This window comes from Salvelinus fontinalis, chromosome 29 (assembly GCF_029448725.1).
Source record: "Salvelinus fontinalis isolate EN_2023a chromosome 29, ASM2944872v1, whole genome shotgun sequence".
Lineage (NCBI taxonomy): Eukaryota > Metazoa > Chordata > Actinopteri > Salmoniformes > Salmonidae > Salvelinus > Salvelinus fontinalis.
The window spans coordinates 36,109,766-36,132,653 of NC_074693.1; the positions used below are offsets into that span (position 1 = coordinate 36,109,766).

General features: G+C 39.1%; 1 protein-coding gene and 1 pseudogene across 1 annotated transcript; one reads left to right on the forward strand and one right to left on the reverse strand.

The window, feature by feature from the left end:
• Positions 1–1,681: 1,681 nt before the first annotated feature.
• Positions 1,682–13,758, reverse strand: LOC129827292 (Bardet-Biedl syndrome 12 protein-like; annotated as a pseudogene).
• Positions 13,759–13,765: 7 nt separating this feature from the next.
• On the forward strand, positions 13,766–18,190 carry LOC129827930 (uncharacterized). The gene is made up of 5 exons (XM_055889222.1): positions 13,766–13,911; positions 17,135–17,290; positions 17,433–17,561; positions 17,684–17,821; positions 17,915–18,190. The coding sequence occupies exons 1-5, from the start codon at positions 13,909–13,911 to the stop codon at positions 18,002–18,004; spliced, it is 516 nt and encodes a 171-aa protein (XP_055745197.1). The 5' UTR covers positions 13,766–13,908; the 3' UTR covers positions 18,005–18,190.
• The last annotated feature ends 4,698 nt before the right edge of the window (positions 18,191–22,888 follow it).

Sequence of the window (22,888 nt, forward strand, 5' to 3'; positions counted from 1 at the left end):
TAAATTACAATGGCTTGTCTAATTTAACGAAAGGAAATTGACTATTTGAATGGCCCCTTCAAACAGAAACTCTGCGTTAAGTCGTGAATTGCATAAAAGCTGTTTCTATAAAGTATGCCATTTAGATATTTTGTCTGATCAATTTTAACCTGATTCAAAGCCATGAATGTCTGTTTTCAAAGTAACCACTGGACACAGACTAGAAAGAACAGAGCTTCACACATCTAAAACTCAGATTATGGTTGATAATATCACCGTATTTGGATGCATGAATATCAATGAAAAATGTAACCACAGCCAGACAACAATGACTCAGCACAAAATAATACTTCCTGTTCACTTGACTATCCTCACACGGACTGATGATAATTTTAGAATCATACTGAGTTAAAACAGTAGGTCTTGTGTGGGCTTTGTGTGCCATGGACATAATTTTCAGACAGTACTTCAAATACAAATGCTTTCATCTAATTCCAGGTACACTGTCTAACTCTGTTTGCCTTGACGAAGTATTAGGCCTTGGATTCCTCCAGACACTCATCAAACATAAGTTGGGTTTTGAGCAGCCATAAAAAATATAAAAAATTGTCTAGTTTGACCTTCAAAATGTGTCACTAGTTTGACCTTACCCGTTTCCATCTCAGTTGTCATGTTTTCATTGGTCATCATCACACCCCAACCAATTCACAGAAACACAAACACTGAGTGACGCTAGTTAAAATAACTAAATACAGCCATCACAGTCTGTTAGAATATGACCAATGGAAATAAATATGGTAAGTTCTAGTTCATAATTAAGTTCATTGTTACATAAAAACAAGACAGCTTCTGGGACCTAGTGAGACATTTTGATATTTCTTTAACCTTTTTAGCAGGGTTTTGGATTAGTCAGACCTGAGAGACATTTACTTTGTCTAGGAAATGTCCTTTTCTGCAAACTCTTCCTATGTTATGACAAACAGGACCAAGCAAGTCATGAAACCATGCCCTGTTGGCTGGGACTTAGGCAGTGTCCAAAGTTGAGACACATAGGAAGCAAATCGAGACTCAGGTAAACACTGACAACAAAAAAATGACATTTTCCTTTGGCCCATCAGTGACACTTCAACAGTACATTATTCATTGGGTTTTAGAAGATGAGCTCATCTGTGAAGTAGCCTGTTACATGTCATTGGTGGCAAGATGTTAAAGGGTCGAGACTGGACTCTCGTGTTTAATCTTCCATGTTGAATACCGCGAGCATCACCTCAATAGCCTATAATGCTCACTTTGTAGTCAGTGATGAGGTTGATAAAATGATGTCACACATTCTATGCTTGTTCTGTAACTTTGGCTCTGGGTGGAATGTATCATATAAAATGTGCATGAGGTGTGATGTGAGACGATCAACATGTAATTCTAGGATGGGGATAATCATGAAAACATTTACTGAGCTCAACACACAAGGAAACCATGAAGTGACAGAGCGCAATGTTCATATCCTTTGTCTCCCCCATGTGGTAAAATTCTGCCCGGGCCATCTAACAAGCCCTAATAACTTAATATCTCTGAAATCGCAACAGTTTATACATTTTTCAGCATATTTGGATTCAAAGAATAAAATATTATATATGCATTACATCACACTATTTTCAATATAAAAAGAATTATAGTACACAAAACTGTGTTCAACTAAAAACCATCATATCGCCATAACATTCGATAGCCCTTCTACTTGTTTAGGATCTATACCAGTAATGATCTCTGTCTGTCTGCAACACAAGGAAGACAAAATCCAGGGCTTTCCTCCATGCTTCCAACTTCAACGTCACATTGTCATAGACTTTCCCAGCACTGTGCTTCATATCTTGGGACATCAACCCATCCTCGGTGTCATCTCTCAATAGCAGTCTTGAGAAATTAGCATCTAGAGATGATCCTTCATTCAAATCTTTCAGCTGCTAATTGATTGTTGTCCAAGCGCCATGAGTTCAAGCACATCAGCCCTGTATGGGTTTCCTGCTCTTCCTTGTCAATCTTGTGGGACAGAGGCTCCATCTTTTCATGTTGTTTACTCACCATTATCTTCAATGGCACCCCGGCACCCTCCACAGCAACCCGCCAAAGCCCCCACCATTTCTCCTTCACACAAATCCAGATAGCTGATGTTCTGAAAGAGCTGCAAAATCTGGACCCCTACAAATCATCCCGGGCTAGACAATCTGGACCATCTCTAAAATTATCTGCCGAAATTGTTGCAACCCCTATTAGTAGCCTGTTCAACCTCTCTTTCGTATCGTCTGAGATTCCCAAAGATTGGAAAGCTGCCGCGGTCATCCCCCTCTTCAAAGGGGGTGACACTAGACCCAAACTGCTACAGACCTATATCTATCCTAGCCTGTCTTTCTAAGGTCTTTGAAAGCCAAGTTAACAAACAGATTACCGACCATTTCGAATCCCACCGTACCTTCTCCGCTATTCAATCTGGTTTCAGAGCTGGTCACGGGTGCACCTCAGCCACGCTCAAGGTCCTAAACGACATCATAACCGCCATCGATAAGAGACATTACTGCGCAGCCGTATTCATCGACCTGGCCAAGGCTTTCGACTCTGTCAATCACCACATTCTTTTTAGCAGACTCGACCGCCTTGGTTTCTCAAATGATTGCCTCGCCTGGTTTACCAACTACTTCTCTGATAGAGTTCAGTGTGTCAAATCGGAGGGCCTGTTGTCCGGACCTCTGGCAGTCTCTATGGGGGTGCCACAGGGTTCAATCCTCGGGCCGATTCTCTTCTCTGTATACATCAATGATGTTGCTCTTGCTGCTGGTGATTATCTGATACACCTCTACGCAAACAACACCATTCTGTATACTTCTGGCCCCTCTTTGGACACTGTGTTAACTAACCTCCAGACGAGCTTCAATGCCATACAACTCTCCTTCCGTGGACTCCAACTGCTCTTAAATGCAAGTAAAACTAAATGCATGCTATTCAACCGATCACTGCCCACACCTGCTCGCCCATCCAGCATCACTACTCTGGACGGCTCTGACTTAGAATACGTGGACAACTACAAATACCTAGGTGTCTGGTTAGACTGTAAACTCTCGTTCCAGACTCACATTAAGCATCTCCAATACAAAATTAAATCTAGAATCGGCTTCCTATATCACAACAAAGCATCCTTCACTCATGCTGCCAAACATACCCTCGTAAAACTGACCATCCTACCGATCCTTGACTTCGGGGAAGTCATCTATAAAATAGCCTCCAACACTCTACTCAACAAACTGGATGCAGTCTATCACAGTGCCATCCGTTTTGTCACCAAAGCCCCATACACTACCCACCATTGCGACCTGTACGCTCTCGTTGGTTGGCACTCGCTTCATACTCGTCGCCAAACCCACTGGCTACAGGTTATCTACAAGTCTCTGCTAGGTAAAGCCCCGCCTTATCTCAGCTCACTGGTCACCATAGCAGCACCCACTCGTAGCACGCGCTCCAGCAGGTATATCTCACTGGTCACCCCCAAAGCCAATTCCTCCTTTGGTCATCTTTCCTTCCAGTTCTCTGCTGCCAATGACTGGAACGAACTGCAAAAGTCTCTGAAGCTGGAAACACTTATCTCCCTCACTAGCTTTAAGCACCAGCTGTCAGAGCAGCTCACAGATTACAGCACCTGTACATAGCCCATCTATAATTTAGCCCAAATAACTACCTCTTCCCCTACTGTATTTATTTTGCTCCTTTGCACCACATCATTTCTATTTCTACTTTGCACATTCTTCCACAGCAAATCTACCATTCCAGTGTTTTACTTGCTATATATTATTTACCTCGCCACTATGGCCTTTTTTTTGCCTTTACCTCCCTTATCTCACCTCATTTGCTCACATTGTATATAGACTTATTTCTACTGTATTATTGACTGTATGTTTTGTTTATTCCATGTGTAACTCTGTGTTGTTGTATGTGTCGAATTGCTATGATTTATCTTGGCCAGGTCGCAGTTGCAAATGAGAACTTTTTATCAACTAGCCTACCTGGTTAAATAAAGGTGAAATAACATTTTTACAAAAAAATTGCTTTTGAAGGTGATGGACGCAAAGAAATTCAGTTGTTCCAGCACCGGGGAGCAGATTCCTGTCTTTCATTGTGTGGTGTATAGACGATATGCACAGCCCCAGAACCAGTCCTGCAGCTTGCCGTGCAAAGAGCTTGTGAGGACCACTGTGACTAGCGCAATGCAATCAGCAAAAATGTTCACAGCCATTGATGCTCTCCTTCCGTTGCCACTGCAGTCTCTTCACATGGAGACTTCTACTCCGGTGCCGACGCAGTGCTTACTCAGTTGTGTGGCATAGGTGACAGGGACAGCTCTTGTTGTTTCTGCAAAGTCCTTCAAAATGGCGGGCTTCACCCTGTCAACCACAAGTATAGTGTCTTTTTTTTTTGTAACAGTATTTTTATTGGAATTTCACAATTTTCACCCATATTAAGAGATACAACAACAGAGACAAAGCAACAAAAAAAACAGCACTCACTTACACATGCCTGCGTATATATATCTATATATATATATATACATACACATACGTACACCATTTTACTCTCCCCGCTTGGCGCTTCTCTCACCCCATCCCCATCATTGCATCTCTTAATACATACATTTTAAACAAACTTACAAACAGAAATTAAACAAAAAAGCTCAGTTTAAACTAAGAAGTTAGGTTCCACACATGGAACGTACAGTGTAATTCTGAAATACATAGATCACCACCATTCTAAGAGAATCCTTGCAGCATAATAGCTGATACCTCAGGTTCTAGGTAATTTAGATAAGGTTCCCATACTTTGTAGAACTGATCTGTTTTAGAATGCAATGTACATGTCAGATATTCCAGAGGCACCCATTCAAATAGTATCTTATGCCAATCTTTAATAGAAGGAACCTTATCACTAATCCACTGTAAAAGGATGTTTTTCCTCACTGCGAAGGTAAGGATGTTGTAAAGCCTCCTCTTACCCACAGAAGTAACATGCCTACTAGGGGGACCAAACAGTAAAGAAACTGGGTCCAATTCTAGATCAACCCCTAGGATCTTTTCAATTTCTTGCAGAACACCAGACCAGTATCTTTGTATTTTGGTACATGACCATAAACACGGTGTTAGGGTGCCTGTATCAGTTTTACATTTAAGACACCGAGGAGAAGAGGAAGAGGGGCTAAAGGCATGTCTGCGATTTGGGGATATATGCAATCTGTGTATTATTCTTAATTGGATTGCTCTAGTACGATTACATATAGATATTGTTTTTGCATATCTCCAAATGTCCTCCCACATCTCTTCGTCAATAGTAACAGACAAATATTTCTCCCACACTTGTTTCACCCTCTGTGTGTCGACAGCAGAAAAGGACATTGAAGCATCATAAAACAGACTTACAGACATTTTCCTTTGTGGGAAAAAAAACATTATTTCAATGACAGACATATCAGGGTTACCAATTAAGGTGGTGCTCTTCAGAATATAATGTCTTACTTGTAGGAAGCGGAAAAAGTCCTGCTTTGGGAGTCGATATTTCTCGACCATCTGCTCAAATGACAATAAAATCTTATCAGCAAAGAAGTCATTTAGTCTGCGTATGCCCTTATTAAGCCAAAAGTTAAAGCCAGCATCCAGCAATCCTGGACCAAAATCTGGGTTGTTAAGAATTGGGGTAAGAGCAGAGGTTAGTTTGGACCTTCCCAGGAAGCATTGAACTGACCTCCATACTTTGAGTATGTTAAGTGTAATAGGATTATTGCAGTGATCTTCTACAGACTTGAAACTTCTGAAACAAAAGATCCTGTAAGGCACAGGTGTCAAACTCATTCCACGGGGGGCCGAGTGTCTGCGGGTTTTCGCTCCTCCCTTGTACTTGATTGATGAATTAACATCACTAATTAGTTAGGAACTCCCCACACCTGGTTGTCTAGGGCTTTATTGAAAGGAAAAACCAAAAACCTGCAGACACTAGGCCCTCCGTGGAATGAGTTTGACACCGCTGCTGTAAGGGGTATTTTGAAAGAGAAGTCACAATGTCTAACCAAATAGAGGAGTCATCGTTTGTGATCCAGTCAGAAATATAACATAGGTGGGCACACCACTGATAGAACCTGATATTGGGCAGATCCAAGCCACCCATAGAACTTGGCTTGAGTTTACTCCATATAAAGGAACTTAGCCATCCATTTACATCCTTTATTACCTTATTGGAGTAATACTGGGATCATTTGGATTGGGTAAAGTAGTCTAGGTAAAATGTTCATTTTCAAGAGGGATATTCTACCTAACCAAGAAATCGGGAGAGAGTTCCAGAGATCCAGATCCTGTCTTATTGTATCAAACAAGGGAGCAAAATTGGCTTTGTAAATTTGCTGGAATTTAGGAGTTACAAATATACTCAGATACGTAAAACCTGAGGGAGACCATTTAAAAGGGAAGGGGGAGAAGTATTAGGTACAGAGTGAAGGTTACCAAGTGGCATAGCCTCTGATTTAGTTAAGTTAATCTTGTAGCCTGAGAATTCGCTGAATAATTCAATAATATTAATAAGAGATGTAATTGAAGTCTCGGGACTAGAGATGAATATCAGGACATCATAGCATACAAGCTTATTTTATGGTGAACATCACCAATGAGCAGCCCCTGTATAGCAGGCGTTACCCTGATGGCCTCGGCCAGTGGTTCCATAACGAGTGCAAATAGGAGAGGGGACAAAGGACAGCCCTGTCTGGTACCTCTGTATATAGAGAAGCTATTTGACCTTAGCCCATTAGTAAGGACAGCAGCCTGAGGATCATCATATAAAACTTTCACCCATTTTATAAAGTTGTCCCCTAGACCAAATTTATTTAGAGCAAAGAATAGGTAAGACCACCCCACACGATCAAATGCTTTCTCAGCATCTAGGGAGAGCACAAGACCATCCATAGCGCTTTGTTGGTAGGCTTGAATTACATTAAGAAGCCGCCTGACATTGTTGCATGACTTACGGCCCTTAATGAAGCCAGTTTGGTCTCCTTTCACAATTAGTGGAAGTGAGTCCTCTAATCTTGTGGCTAGAATTTTAGAAAGCAATTTTCTATCCACATTCAGAAGGGAAATTGGTCTGTACGAGGAACAAGACTCTGGACCTTTTCCCTTTTTGAGAATTGGCTTCTCTCAGCGTTTGAGGGAGCTGGTCATTTGAAAATGAGTGGTTAAACATATCACGCAATGGCTCAAGGATCAGGCCATGGAACTCTTTATAGAACTCACTACAAAACCCGTCTGGTCCTGGGGCCTTACCATTTTGCAGATTCTTAATTGCGAACATTATCTCTTCCTCTGTAATAGGGGCATTAAGGAGAGACCTCTGTTCTTCGGAGATAGTAGGGAGCTCAATCTTAGAAAATACGTTCTCCATTAATTTGGGTGTATCATTTGGCAGTTCTGAGGCATAAAGATTTGCATAAAATTTCTTAAATTAGTCATTTATCAATTTATTTTCATATAAATGATTGCCATCAGATAGTAGCAATTGACTGTGAGTCAGCTCTCTTTTTAGCTAGGTACGCCAAGTACTTTCCTGGCTTATTGCCATGTTCATATAGCTTTTGCCTGACACATCTAATTTTATTTTCAGCGTCCTGTGTTAGGAGAGTCCAACGTTGATCTAAGGACTGATATTTCCTTTAATAGGGCAGGAGTGGGAGTTTTAATATAGTCCTTCCCTTTAGTTCCTAATTCACCCTGTAACGTTTTTTGCTTTTTCCGCCTCTTAGTGGCTGTGTATGACATAATCAGACCCCTGGCGTACGCTTTACAGGTTTCCCAAAGGAGCGAGGGGTTATCTGTTGATTGAGAGTTAATAGAAGAAAAATGCTTTAAACTCTGTAATAAAATATGATGTGAATGTATGGTCTTTAAGGATGGTTGTATTCAACCTCCAATGTCTTGACAGATTGAATGCGCCGTTGAGTTTTATGTCCAGGATCACCTCTGCATGATCAGATATGACTATGCTTCCTATCCTAGCGGATAAAACAGACTGCAAAGACGTCCTGGGCATAAAAAAGTAATCTATTCTAGTCTGACATCCATGAGGTGCAGAGAAAAAAGTGAACTCTCTGTTAGAGGGATGAAAAGTTCTCCAAACATCAGCATACCCCAGATCATCTCAAATAGCTTTAAGTGACTTAGCTTGAGGAGAGAGTGAAGCTATACCACTGGGAAACTTATCAATAAGGGGGTTCAACAAACAATTAAAATCTCCTCCAACCACTGCAGTGTCTTGAGTTTAATTCTGAAAAGTCTAGAAATACCTTAGTAAGGAAATCAGGGGGGTGGGCAGGGGGGAAATAAATATTCATTATGGAAATGTTCTGCCCTTGTAAAGTACCATTAATTATAACAAAGCGACCAAATGTATCTTTCACACAATTCAAGACCTTAAGTGTGTAACGGTTTTCCTCCTCCTCTTCATCCGAAGAGGAGGAGCAGGGATTGAACCAAAATGCAGCGGAGTTTGAAGACATGATTTATTAAAGAAAACACGAAAACACGAACTTGACTAAAACTAACAAAACAACAAACGGTGTAGACAGACCTAGACGACGAACTCACATAAACACGAAGAACGCACGAACAGGGAAAATAGCCTACACATAAAAATGACGATGAACAAAACAAACCGAACAGTCCCGTATGGTGCGACAAACACAGACACAGGAGACAACCACCCACAACGAACACTGTGAAACAACCTACCTAAATATGACTCTTAATTAGAGGAACGCCAAACACCTGCCTCTAATTAAGAGCCATACCAGGCAACCCATAAACCAACATAGAAACAGAAAACATAGAATGCCCACCCAAACTCACGTCCTGACCAACTAACACATACAACAAACTAACAGAAATAGGTCAGGAACGTGACAAAGTGGTAAGTTCTTTTTCACAAGAATTGCTACACCTCTACTTCTGGATGTAGATGATGAGAAAAACACTTGACCAAACCCCGCTTGTTGTAATTTCAGATGCTCCTTATCATCCAAATGAGTTTCTTGCAACAGGGCAATATCAATATTTTCTTTTTTCAAAAACGACAGTACCTTCTTCCTTTTAATGGGGTTATGGCTCCCTCTAATGTTCCATGTACATACACGCAGTCTGTTACCTGCCATTGCACTTTGACCATTCAATATCCAGACTGAATCTTATTGTAAAAGTGGGGTGGTACCTTTTTCCATGTGTTGAACTCTCTTCTATCTCACCGAGCATAAACAAACGATATGAACCCTGAACTCTAACTATACTAAACCCCAAAATTAAACATGTAAAGATCCAAAAGGGGGTTTTCCCACTAGCTAACATGCAGGGGATTTAAAATAAAGATACGAATATTACTGAACCGGAGTACGTGAGAACTCAACCACTGTTTCATGATCAGATTCAAATAAAAAAAGTTATCCAATGCTGCAGAGGTGCAGCTTAAAGTTATTTACCCGAGAGAGTCAATAAACGCAGCAGCCTCTTCAGGTGTGTAGAGTTTTTTAGGCGATCCGTTGACCATAATCTTCAATGTGGCCGGGTACAGCAGTGCGTAGTCCATCTTCATTCTCTTGAGTCGAGCCTTCGCCTCATCAAACCCTTTGCGTCTTCGCACAACCGCTGTGGAATGATCATTGAAGAAGGAGACCTTTGGACCTTTACGTTGACTACCGTCAGAGCCGATGTTTCTAGCCGCATCCATAACACGCTGCTTGTCGGTGAAGTTGTGGAACTTTATAACCACTGGCTGTGGGTGCTGGTTGGGACCGGGTATCGGTGCTTGAGAGCGATGGGCTCTGTCCAGCTTCACACGACCAGCCTTAGTGTCCATTTGTAGGTAGTCAGGGATCCATTCCTAAAAAAGAAATACTGAACCTGTCCCTTCAGAATTTTCCGGGAGTCCCACAACACGAATATTGCGTCTGCGTCCTCGATTATCCAAGTCGTCAATGTGCTCCGCCATTTCACGCACCTGTTTCTCAAGTGCTTTTATCTTAGTGTCCATAGATGTAGTTGAAGTTTCCACTGTAGCAATTCTTCCTCCCGCCTCATCAACACGTTTGACAACCCTCTGTAGTTCAGCTGAATGGCCTGCTATTGCTTCCAAGACCGTTCATATCTTAACATTGATCACTTTAGTAATGTTATCCGTCATCTTTTGAATCACCAGGTCCATTGTGCCTGGATCCGCAATGGTGTTAGCTTCGCTAACATTAGCTAGCTCCTCCTGCACATCTACAGGGATGGTGGTTTTGGTCGAGTTCTTAGTAGTTCTGTTGGGCATGTTGTCAGAGATTTTTGAGAAATATCCATCAAGACTCATTGTAGGATAACTTATTTAGCCAATTCTACCACTTTTTCAAGCTAGGAGATTAATGTAAAAATATAAATTTACGAATGCCACGGGAGCTCGCTGAAACAGTGTTCTCTCTACGGCGCCATTTTGTCTCCACAAGTATAGTGTCTTAAGCAGCGCTGGGTTAGTCTTTCACTTGCCTCACCATTGACCAAAACTAGATTCACATTATTTTTCAACAGAGTTGTTTGCCAATCATCTTCTTTGGTGAGACTGTTCAAGTCCAACTTGTCAGTCTTATGGCTGATGTCAGTTTTATTATTGAAACCAAGATGGTGGTATTTTTCACAGAGATCTCTATAAATGAGAACAACTTGCCACCTCTGCTCTTTCATGTGATGAACAAGGGAAGACTGCTCTGCAGAAAGCAGAACAGGGCTCCCGAGTGGCGCAGCGGTCTAAGGCACTGCATCTCAATGCTAGAGGTGTCACTACAGACCCTGGTTCGATTCCAGGCTGTATCACAACTGGCTGTGATTGGGAGTCCCATAGAGTGGAGCTCAATTGGCCCAGCGCTGTCCGTGTTAGGGCCGTCATTGTAAATAAGAATTTGTTTTTAACTGACTTGCCTAGTTAAATAAATGTTTTTTTTTAAATTAAGATCAACGCAACCTGGTAAAACACATGAATGGTCCTCTGACAAGCCCTCTAGAGTGCATGATACCAGCTTTTTTACATAAAATGTTCTAGAGCTGTCACCACTCCCATTGTTCTTTGACTACCCTGCTGGCCTCAACCACAAAGCTCATTGCATCCACACATCCATGACTCACAGCTTCAGCGAGGTGAGGAACATCAACTCCTTTAGAATTCTCTGCTTGTGAAAATAACCCTAGTGTGGTGTTCTCATCAGCTTTATCATTTGCACAAAAATGTCTGCTATGAGTGAGTTGTATTCTGCTTTGTTTCTTGTTGTTGAAGGCCCCATGGCTAGAGCTCATCACTATTCTATGACTGGACAAAGGTGAAGGGACCGCGATAAGTTTCTGTAACACTGTGTATGGAGATCACTGAAATACTGATGTGCCACTATAAGAAGCAACCACTCTAACATCTTCAATCGACACACTGTTTGACCTGCAGACGTCCCAACATACAGTAGATTCGGAAAGTATTCAGACCCCTTGACTTTTTACACATTTTATTACGTGACAGCCTTGTTCTAAAATGAATTATATCAGATTACATCATTTTTTTCCTCATCAATCTACACACAATACCCCATAATGACAAAGCAAATTTAAATTTGTGCAAATTCATTCAAAATAAAAAACAGAAATATCACTGTATTTGGGGAGTTTCTCCCATTCTTCTCTGCAGATATTCTCAAGCTCTGCCAGGTTGGATGGGGAGCGCTGCTGCACAGCTATTTTCAGGTCTATCCAGAGAGCAGCCTTGCTCCAGACGCCAGCCAGAAACAGCAGGCATCCTGTGCCTGAGTGGAAGACCTTCTGGTGAGCTTGGATTGTCTCATTGGCCAGATGACCTATGAAGCAGGTCAGGTTTAAGAGCTCCTTGACGTGGAAACATGTGCACACCAAGGACGACTCCCCTGTTGACTCGTCTTAAAAAAATGTTTTATTGGGGCCCAAAAAGGAATGTGTGACAGCCGCCAAACCTGTGAGCTGCTGCAGTCCATTATGAAGTCTCTGGTTAATTACTGTAATTCCCATTTCCTGTAATACCAGTAAGATTGGATTTTGATGTTAGGGTAATTCTGGGGGAAAATAGAACACCTGTCCAAACTTTTACCAGAAGGATAATTCATTCTGTCAAAATACAGTGAGAGCTACAGCAATGAATACCTTTGGTGTAGCTAGTTCTGCAGTGTAGTTGTCTAGTAGCTAGCTAGTCCTGAATGTGGCGAAGCGTTCCATTGTGTACACAGCATAGTCACACACATTGACATCAAACAAAACCCCAAACATCTCGTCTATCATGAATGTTGAATACAATAATTGTTTTACTTACTCTGCCGATTGGCTGTGGGGTTGGTTCTTCAACTGGTCAATATTTTAGCCAAAATATCCACAGGAAAGTGTTATTAAACCCGTCTTTAAAACGCGGGTCACTGTGTGTGGCAATCAAGATGTGTTTGGCACTTGTAAAAGATGGAAGTACATTGCTGTGGATATTTAGGCTCTTAATTCAACCAGCTGAAGCACCAACCATACAGATAATGTAATTTTATTAATTATTTTGGCTAGTAAGGAAACTTTTCAAGTTTTTGCAGTTTTGTTCAGACTGTATACCAATAATTAGTATCATAAAACAGGTTTCCATCCAACCTTTTTATGCAAGTAAAGTACATGTCTGATAAAAACATTTGAAGACAGGCCTGATGGAAACAGTAAATTTGTTGGTAAACTTTCCAAATGTCGAAAAAACAAAATACGCTAGACATGGTGGGATCTTTTTGTGTCTAAAATTAATTATGCAAGAAATGTCGGTGGAAATGCCTTTAAGTGCAAATATTGATATAATAACCATCATATGAAAGTGAACTTGGAGTCACATGATGATATTGTTTGGTCTTTCCACTATGACTCGGGAAAGCATGCAGTTTATTAGGCTAGATTAAATAAATGATGATGAACTTCACAGGGTAGTGAAACTGCACTGTGATGAACTTGATGCTCCCTTCCAATAAATATCGAGGGTCTTATGTGGTGATGATCGATGCTTGGCTGCCGTTTGACAAATAAATGTAAATTTCTCTCTCATCATGTATACCCGTATTTTATCTGTGAGCTGTTGGCTAGAGGGCACGTGATACAATAACGTATTCGCGTATAATGCAACATCTTCTTGGTGTTGAAAATACAATGGAAACCCGTTTAACTTTTTTATTCAGTACATGGGAATTGAACCGTAAAAGTTATTTATATTTGCACCACATCATCACGCAGACTGTTATTAGACGTCGATTTGATATAAACATCTCTGTTGGGAAAATGCGCATATTGTTTTTATGTGGATTTTAGAATGTTCGCGTGACAATCGGGTTCTGCTGCGTTAAAACATCAGATAATGTATATTGAAGGGAAACTTACATTCAATGGAAGATGATATGAATTTGCAAATCGCAACTAATTGCACGACACAACGATGAAATGTTTTCTAACAACTTGTTTGTATGCAGCAGTCCCGGGCAGCTCACGCTCTGTTCCAGTTATGTGTGAGCGCGTGCGCAAACAAACGCCAGTTTGCACGTTTGTTGCTAGGAGACAGGAAAAGAGCCATACGAACTGGCCAGCACTTATGTTCCACCCACGTACTCCACTATTGGTCAAGGTAAGCCATTCCGTATTTTCGTGAAGATTTACTCATTTTCTATTGGACTGTTCCCTTGTAATTTAAAATACTCCCCTACTGTAGTTTCAGGCAACCTTTGTTTACCTGCCGCCTGATACTGTTCTAGCTTTACCTTGTTGAATTCAAGTTGCAATACATCTATTTTGTTCGTGGGAGGGCTGATAATTCGAAATGGTATGTAAACTCTGCTTTACTAACTAATGTCTATAGCTTTCTAGTCCGTTTCATATTTTTTCAGTTGAGCTAGCTAGATGGATTTCAAGGTAGCTAACGTTAGCTCGTTACCTAGCTACAGTACCTATCTTAGTAAACAGCTACTTTCGCTAAGTTACTAACGTTAGCTAGAAACTCATCTGTCTAGCTAGCGGACGTAGCTGGAATATAGCTGTAGCTTTTCAAGATCACATTCACAGGGTTTAGCTGGGTCGTTCCACGAAATGAGTACCTTTTGCGTCGCTTTGATATTTTATTTAGAAATTGTGCACATATTGAATTCTATATTAAATGTAGTGCCCTTTAATTATGATGGTAGACCACATGGAAAATTCAATACATCTGATTGAAGAAAGACTTGCTAAATTAGTACCAAAATTCAGCTTTTTGGCTATGTCACTCTGTGCATCCTCTGACTTCAAGTACGATTTTAACACTCTTAACCCCAGCATTTCTCTAAGTTTACACCATCGTTGTAAAGTAATTTTTTGCTTTGACAGAGTAATTTTTGAAGATTATTATTCATTTAATGTGATTAATTGTATTTTTTTTTAACCTGTCCCTCATTTTGAGGTCAACCCAGCTACATGAACTGAACTCTCCTTTTAATATGGTGAAACTATTCCCTTTAAAAATATATTTTTCCTCGAGAAACATTGAACATCTAATAGTCAAATCATGGTGTAAAAGCAGGTGAGGTGGTTCTACTGGTTAAAATAAAATAAAAAATCTGGTGTTTCATGGTGGAAAACTGATCTGGTCAATGTTTCCACAAATATTTTTGGGGGTGAGCTTGCATTCAATGGCAGACGTGCATAAGGATTGCAGAATTCAGATATGACATAATTGTTTAAACTCTATCCACTGAGTTTTAAAACTATGGCGCACGATATGGTTCAATGTTCCAATAAATCAGCACAATACATTTTTCCGGTATTCAAATTGCCTGCGTCTTGAAGCTAAAATTGGGATCATGTATACTTTGCTAATGACCATACAAAAAAAAACAGGATAACTGAGAGCAATGTACAATATGGGGAACTTCTTGTAGGTACAGGGGGACCGTCATCTTTATGCACCTCTGCTATTGCCCCCTCCCTGTTTCACACAACAAGCTTCCATTATGCCTGTCTCAAGGGGATTTATGGATGATTTAAGATGAAACCGTCAACCCTGTTATGTACAGTCAACCCTGTTACTATAGTATTTTTTAAATTTAACCTACTGAGATGGGAAATATGTTTTTTATTAAGTTGAACATGTGCTCTTTGTGACAGAATGTTAAAATTAGGTGAAAGTTTCTTTCACAAAGTTACACTACTCAAAAGGCCCCTAATTGGTGGAATGACCCAGCTACGATGTTTCTGCTTGCTTAACTTTTCTATGTATCTAAGTTGACTTATATTGTGTTAGCTTCATTGACTTGGGCTAGGTCATGGTATTAATTTCTTGATATTTCCAGGTTAATTTCTGGATCAAAAAGGAGCTTAGGTGGTGGGTGTGGTAGGGGGCGTGGCAATGTGTGGGGTCGGCCTTTGGCGCAGCTACATTTTAGAGAACATTTTAGAGCCCCCCCATCTTGGTGCTCTGTAGAGAAATTGTAGCATTTTAAAGCCAATTTCTCCATGGAGCTTTTTTAAAAGTTAATTTCCTGCAATGCTACACATTTTGCCATGCAGCTGAGAGACAGTGTTGCATTGTTAAAGCAAATTTCCTGCAATTTGACGTATTCTGCCATGGATAATGCAGTGTTCTTTTGCTTAAACATAATAACAAAAATTAATACTGCTAAATGTATTGTTTTGTAATTATCCCTGACTGTCAAGCTTTTTTTTGGTAATTATTAGTTCTCAAAGATTATATAATAAAAAGATATAGGTCCATTATCTTTTCTGCATACGTTATCTGGTTTTAGTTGTATAGGTTTACACTTAAAGTGTTTTTCCCTCTCGAAAATGTATACAATTAATTATATACAATACCAGTCAAAAGTTTGCACACAGCTACTCATTCCAGGGATTTTCTTCATATGTACTATTTTCTACATTGTAGAATAATAGTGAAGACATCCCATCTGGTTTGCGCTTAGTAGGACCATCATTAGTTTTTCAACAGGACAATGACCTAGGCTGTGTAAGGGCTATTTGAGAAAGGAGAGTGATGGAGGGCTGCATCAGATGACCTGGCCTCCACAATCACCCGACCTCAACCTAATTAAGATGGTTTGGGATAAGTTGGACCACAGAGGGAGGGAAAAGCAGCTAACAAGTGCTCAGCATAGGTGCGAACTCCAAGACTGCTGGAATAGCATTCCAGGTGAAGCTGGTTGAGAGAATGCCAAGAGTAGGCAAAGCTGTCATCAAGGCAAAGGGTGGCTACTTTGAAAAATCTCAAATATATTTTGATTTGTTTAACACTACATAATACTACATGATTCCATATGTTATTTCATAGTTTTGATGTCTTCACTATTATTCTACAATGTAGAAAATAATAAAAAATAAAGAAAAATGAGTAGGTGCGTCCAAACTTTTGACTGGTACTGTATATTTACACCGTTTGAATTTAGGCGACCCGAAAAAACGCTAAGGCGGCCCACCCAAGGATTACAATGGCTGATTTCCAGGCTGTATCACAACCGGTCATGATTGGGAGTCCCATAGGGCGGAGCACAATTGGCCCAGCGTCGTCCGGGTTTGGCCGGTGTAGGCCGTCATTGTAAATAAGATTTTGTTCTTAACTGACTTGCCTAATTAAATAAAGGTTAAATCAAAAATCTAAAATGTCCCCCTGCTCCATGCGCTATCTTCAGTTTAAGCTAGGAAGAAGAATGTGTTACATCTCACTGAGCAGGGCCCAAAACGAACCATCCATACATTTTGACCAGCCACAGGGCATTTAGCTGAATAGGTAGCTAACATATATTTTATTAATGGCAATGTATATGCACTTCATAAATGCTGTAAACAGTGCATCAAGCTAAATCTGCTATGAATAAACGGTGTTGGCTAAATCTGACCAGTTACCACTAGACTAATTTCAGGACCTGCACCTTCTCTACAGCTAGGGTATAACAACAGCTAGCCATCTACAATGAACTGTGGAGGTAATAGTGATTCTAGTTCATGTTTGTCTCATGTTCAGCTTTACAAAGTTAAACTGTCGTCTTGTTGTTATGTTACAGGCTTCAGGCTACAGAAAACCCAACACCACTTCCAACCAGAGGAAAAAGGCAGGTCCTAAACCAGACTTGACAGAGGAACAAAAGCAGGAGATCAGAGAGGCTTTTGACTTGTTTGATACAGATGGGTCGGGCACAATTGACGTGAAGGAACTCAAGGTAGGCTATACCAATATGAACAGCACACTCAACTAGTCACCATAATGCCATCTACTGGTTCAGAGTATGCTTAATTTTTTTGTGAAAACGTTTTTCTTTCTTTTATTGAATATAACCAATTCATTTATTTCTGCTGCTCCAGGTTGCCATGCGTGCCCTTGGCTTTGAACCAAAGAAAGAAGAGATCAAGAAGATGATTGCAGACATTGACAAGGAGGGCTCTGGGACCATTGATTTTAATGACTTTCTCTGTATGATGACACAGAAAATGGTATGTATTTTTTTTAGTCGAGAAGAGATGAAATCTTTTGCAGATCTTTGGTTGGACTTGGTCTCCCCTACATGATCTTGATAGAGTTCATTAGATTTTTATTCTTTTTTTTTTGTTGTTAGAGTGAAAAAGACTCAAAAGAAGAAATTCTGAAGGCTTTCCGCTTATTTGATGATGACGGTACGGGCAAAATCTCCTTCAAAAATCTAAAGAGAGTTGCCAAGGAGCTAGGCGAAAACCTGACAGATGAGGAATTGCAGGTATGTTATATCCTAACTTGTTGATCTTCCGTTTCACCTCCTAAACATATTCAATGCAGCAATCCTACTGTTAAAACAATGTATCTTTCAAAGGAAATGATTGACGAAGCAGACCGAGATGGAGATGGAGAGATCAACGAGCAGGAGTTTCTAAGGATAATGAAAAAGACAAGTCTATATTGAATGTCTTATGTTTCCCAGCGTTTATTTTCCACTGCTGGAACGTTCTCACTTATATGTCTTTGATACTTTTAAGGGTACTTTATGATATAGTGGCTTTTTTCATATGGGTTGTAAATTCTTTTAACAGCTCAATACACCGATTGTATGATATTTGAGAAAAAATAAAACATATTTAATAATTTCAAATGTATCTAGACTTTTTCAATTAAATCATAGCTTTTATCTAAGTTAATGTCTCCTATTTACCATGGAAGTGAAATTATCAAGTTTATTCAAACACCCTTGCACCTAACATTACTGTATGGCTATTTAGTTCCCTCTTGTGACACATAAAATGAAGTGCAGCTATAATTGTCTTGACTTAGACTTACATGATTTTGCCTTTTTCTCAAGCTCAGTGTAACAGTTCGATCATCCAAATATATTTTGATTATACCCTTCGCCTTATCTAGAGACAAACTCACTGCTCTGAATCCAAGAAATTGGATGAACATATGCTAAGACTGGCTGAATTAGTTATGACTAAGTCACTCTCGGATAACTCGATGCACGGTTTAAGAAATGACTGGGTTGAATTTAAAATGACTAACTGTCAGTAAAAGTGATCACTTGGTGAGTCAGTAACCATAATTCATTTGATCTGCCTTATTCTGCCAATGGCAGACTGCCATCCTGCTTCCTCGTGTATTGACCGCATAACATCACCATGACTTGAACATTTACAGGGTCATTTACAACATTTACTTGGCCTTTTGACTTATGTAAACATTCAAGCCAAAAACACGACGGTAGTATTAAAACCGAAACATGGACAACAAAGTTTGAATGACATGAATACAAGTATGGTAACACCGAGACGAGAGATGAGATGATCAGGCACTCAGATAAAGCATGACACGTAGGAGTTTAAGAAAATGTACCATTCTGCTCTGCCCTAATAAACAGGATATAATGCTGACGTATTTTTCCGAGCCTCGTACAACTGTATTATTTTGACAATGCTTCTTATCGTCAAAGTTCTGATAGCCTGATTCAGAGAGAATCAGATGGAAAACATGAATGGAAGCAATTTATATTAAATGTGCCTCAAGCTTCTAACATGTTATTGCATAAGTAAACATCCAGTGCCTTCAGAAAGTATTCACATCCCTTTTCCCAAGTTTTGTTGTGTTACAGCCTAAATATAATATTTATTACATTTACATTACATACATTAGATTTTTTGGGGTCCCTGGCCTGCACACAATAGCCCATAATGTCAAAGTGTCAAATTATGTATTTTGACATTTTTATTAATGAATTAAGATGAAAAGCTTAAATGTCTTGAGTCAAAAAGTAATCAAATAATTTGTTATGACAAGCCTAAAGTAAACATTTTCTTAACAAGTCACATAATAAGTTGCATGGACTCACTCTGTGTGCAATAATAGTGTTTGACAAGATTTTTGTAATGACTACCTCATCTCTGTACTCCACACATACAATTTCTGTAAGGTCCCTCAGTCGAGCCGTGAATTTCCAACACAGATTCAACCACAAAGACCAGGGAGGTTTTCCAATGCCTTGCAAATAATATATATATATAAAAAACGACATTGAATATCCCTTAGAGCATGTTGTAATTATTAATTACACTTTGGATGGAGTGAATTACACTTTGGATGGACTGACAGAGTAAAAATAACGCAGTCTGTACAGAATACAAATATTCAAAAACATGCATCCTGATCCTTTGCCACAAGGCACTAAAGTTATACTGCAAAAAATGTGGCAAAGGAATACATTTATTTGTCCTGAATACAGTGTTATGTTTGGGGAAAATCCAATACAACACATTACTGTGTACCACTCTCCATATTTTCAAGCATAGTGGTGGCTGCATCATGTTATGGGTATGCTTGTAATCGTTAAGGAGTTTTCCAGGATAAAAAAGAAACCGAATGGAGCTAAGCACAAGCAAAAGAGTAAAACCTGGTTCAGTCTGCTTTACACTAGACACTGGGAGATTGATTCACCTTTCAGCAGGACAATAACCTAAAGAACTAGGCCAATCTACACTGGAGTTGCTTACCAAGAAGAATGTGAATGTTTCTGAGTGGCGTAGTTACAGTTTTGACTTAAATCTACTTGAACATCTATGGTAAGACCTGACAATGGTTGTGGCTGTCTATCAGTGATGAACAACCAATTTGACAGAGTGTGAATAATTTAGAAAATAATAATGATTGTGGAAAACTCTTTGAGACTTATCCAGAAAGACTCACAGCTGTAATCACTGCCAAATATGCTTCTACAAAGTATTGACTATTTAATAAACATTTCTAAAAACATTTCTAAAAACACGTTTTCACTTTGTCGTTATGGGGTATTGTGTGTAGATGGGTGAGAGAAAATGTTTTTTAAATCTATTTTGAAACAACAAAATGTGGAATAAGTTGAGGGGTATGAATACTTTCTGAGGCACTGTAGTATGTCTTAGGACATGTACCTAGGATCTAATTATGTTTGTAATTACAGATGTGTATTAATCAAGTAACCTAAGTGTATAACAAACCAGCAGAGAATATCACATTTTGAGAATAGGTCCATGAGTCAAATTAGTCAGTCCACTTTCTCAACTTGACCAAAGTGAGATTGAGAAAGGAAACATCACTGTTTAGTGTTTAGTGAACAGTCACCATGGCCTCAGCCATATCTTGTTGTTATCCCATAATAATGTCTAGTTAGTGGATAAATGGAAATATAGGCCTAATAGCTAGTATTAGACGGTAAACATCTTGAAGGCAGCCTTTTAACGCCCCTGACGAGAACCATTGTACTGTCGATACACAAGACTGGTTGAATTCAGCCCCCCATTGAGTGTTATTCCCCTATTCTTGTGGTTGAAGATCTGTTCAGAAAACTTGTCTTCATTTGTTGAAATACTCCCACACCCAGGCTGCTTTTGCTCTATTCCCATAAATATAATGCCCTTTCATCTTTACTTGTTAAAGATGGTAACCGTTGACTCCAAAGGTCAAGTATGTGTCATTCTTATGACTATTTAGAGGGTGACATTATTTAATCAGTGGTCTAAGCATAAGTTAAAGTGAAAGAGATCTCATTGGTCTTGGTTGAGGTTTACGAAGGTTGATTACCTTAAAGGTATGTACATCTTTATATGAACCTCCTAGAGTAGCTGAATGAAGTCTTTTGAATAGAAAATACTGAATGTGACATTCTTGAAGGGCTCCAGGTGATTTTAATGGTCACTTACAAGCTCTGTATTAAGACATTGGTGATTTATCGTTATTCGCAATATATTACAATTGCTGAATTAAAGTATTTAGAAACAGATTTGGAATTGTAAAGCGGTAGAATTCAGTGTAGTTTGAGGTGTTTATCAAACCACTTTTGCAAGAGGTTGAACAATTATGAAATATTTTATTAATATGAATCTTTAATCAATAAAGGTGTATCGAAGTATCATGTTTCATTAATATTTTATTTAACCTTTATTTAACCAGGAAAAATCCCATTGAGACCTGGCCAAGAAGGCAGCAACAATCAATACATTACAGAATTAAAATATACAACATGATCCATCTTTAAAAAAGAGTCTCCCATGATGGATTTCTTATGGATGTTGTTGTTTAAACCGTGTGAATTTCACCCTTTCCTTTCACAATAAAACATAAGAAAAATCAGATTACAGTAAGTAAAGGGAAGCATAAAAAAATGTAAGAACACATATGTTCATATAATATTTTTTATAATATCACAAATCATCACAAATATTCTATACGTGTAATTTATGAATGTTCAGTTTAGGGTCAAAAGAAGTTGACACTGTCGAGCATAAAGGAAAATAACAACAATATGTGATCTAACAAAGTAGGCTGGAGTAGAATGTGTTACTTCTACTTATTGAAAGTAATACAATTTGTTTCAGGTCAATAACAAAAATATTTTCGATATGTTTGCCTTTTAGATTTGATCTCAGTCAAGCATGCCTTCATCTTGATAACCTTTTTTGGGGGAACTCATATGTGCCTATTATGTCAATAAATCTATGTTACTGAGTTAAATTTTACAGTAACAGGTTGGCATTGTTACAACAATAGGTTGAATCAATGGCTTCCTTTTGATGTGGAGGACCAACAGAGGCGATCCCCCACCCACGGCATTTCTTCTTCCTGCATGTATACTTACCGTATTATTGTCAATTTGTTGTTCTGTTTTCTCATTTTGAATCATCCTAAAAGCAGATACACCACCTTTAACCAACACAGTTCCAGATTGCATAGTCCTGTTATTTAATTTAACCATATGTTTCAAACTGTGACAATTTTCTCTTTTCAGAATATTCATAACAAAAGAAACAAATAAACAATCTTGAACAATCAACTTGGCTACATGCCCAGTGTGTTGAGCGTTATCGTCAGCCCCTCCGGAAATGCTCATTAACACTCTACAGCGAGGAGACCGCAGTGTTGGAAATATCAACACTGTAAGTGGGTGTACAGAGTATTTGTCACAATTGAGTGTTTTGTATTTCATGAATGATCATTATTTATAACATAATGAAACAGCCTGTCCTCGTCCAATGATGATATGATTATCCAATGCAACCGATATACATAAAAAAAAAATAAAGAATTGCAGTGAATTCTACAGTTTGATTTTAGCTGTTAGATTGTATTCTGTTTAAGGTTGCTTAAATCTACCATAAACTTTAGTTGATATAAAGCTCAAATAATAAATAACATTTACAATTATTTTACCATCAAAGGGTTGATTGTCAAGAAAGTGGTACATAATATTTCTCAGTAGCAGGTCACTTATTTTATACCCTCCCTTCAGGGATAAAATTGTATACAACTAAAACATAAGTCTCAGAGAGAT

Bases quoted from the DNA above. Each gene is read 5' to 3' on its own strand.
- LOC129827930 (XM_055889222.1), top strand. The intron at 17,291-17,432 runs GTAGGCTATACC...CTGCTGCTCCAG, and splicing joins TTGACGTGAAGGAACTCAAG to GTTGCCATGCGTGCCCTTGG. The intron at 17,822-17,914 runs GTATGTTATATC...TATCTTTCAAAG, and splicing joins TGACAGATGAGGAATTGCAG to GAAATGATTGACGAAGCAGA.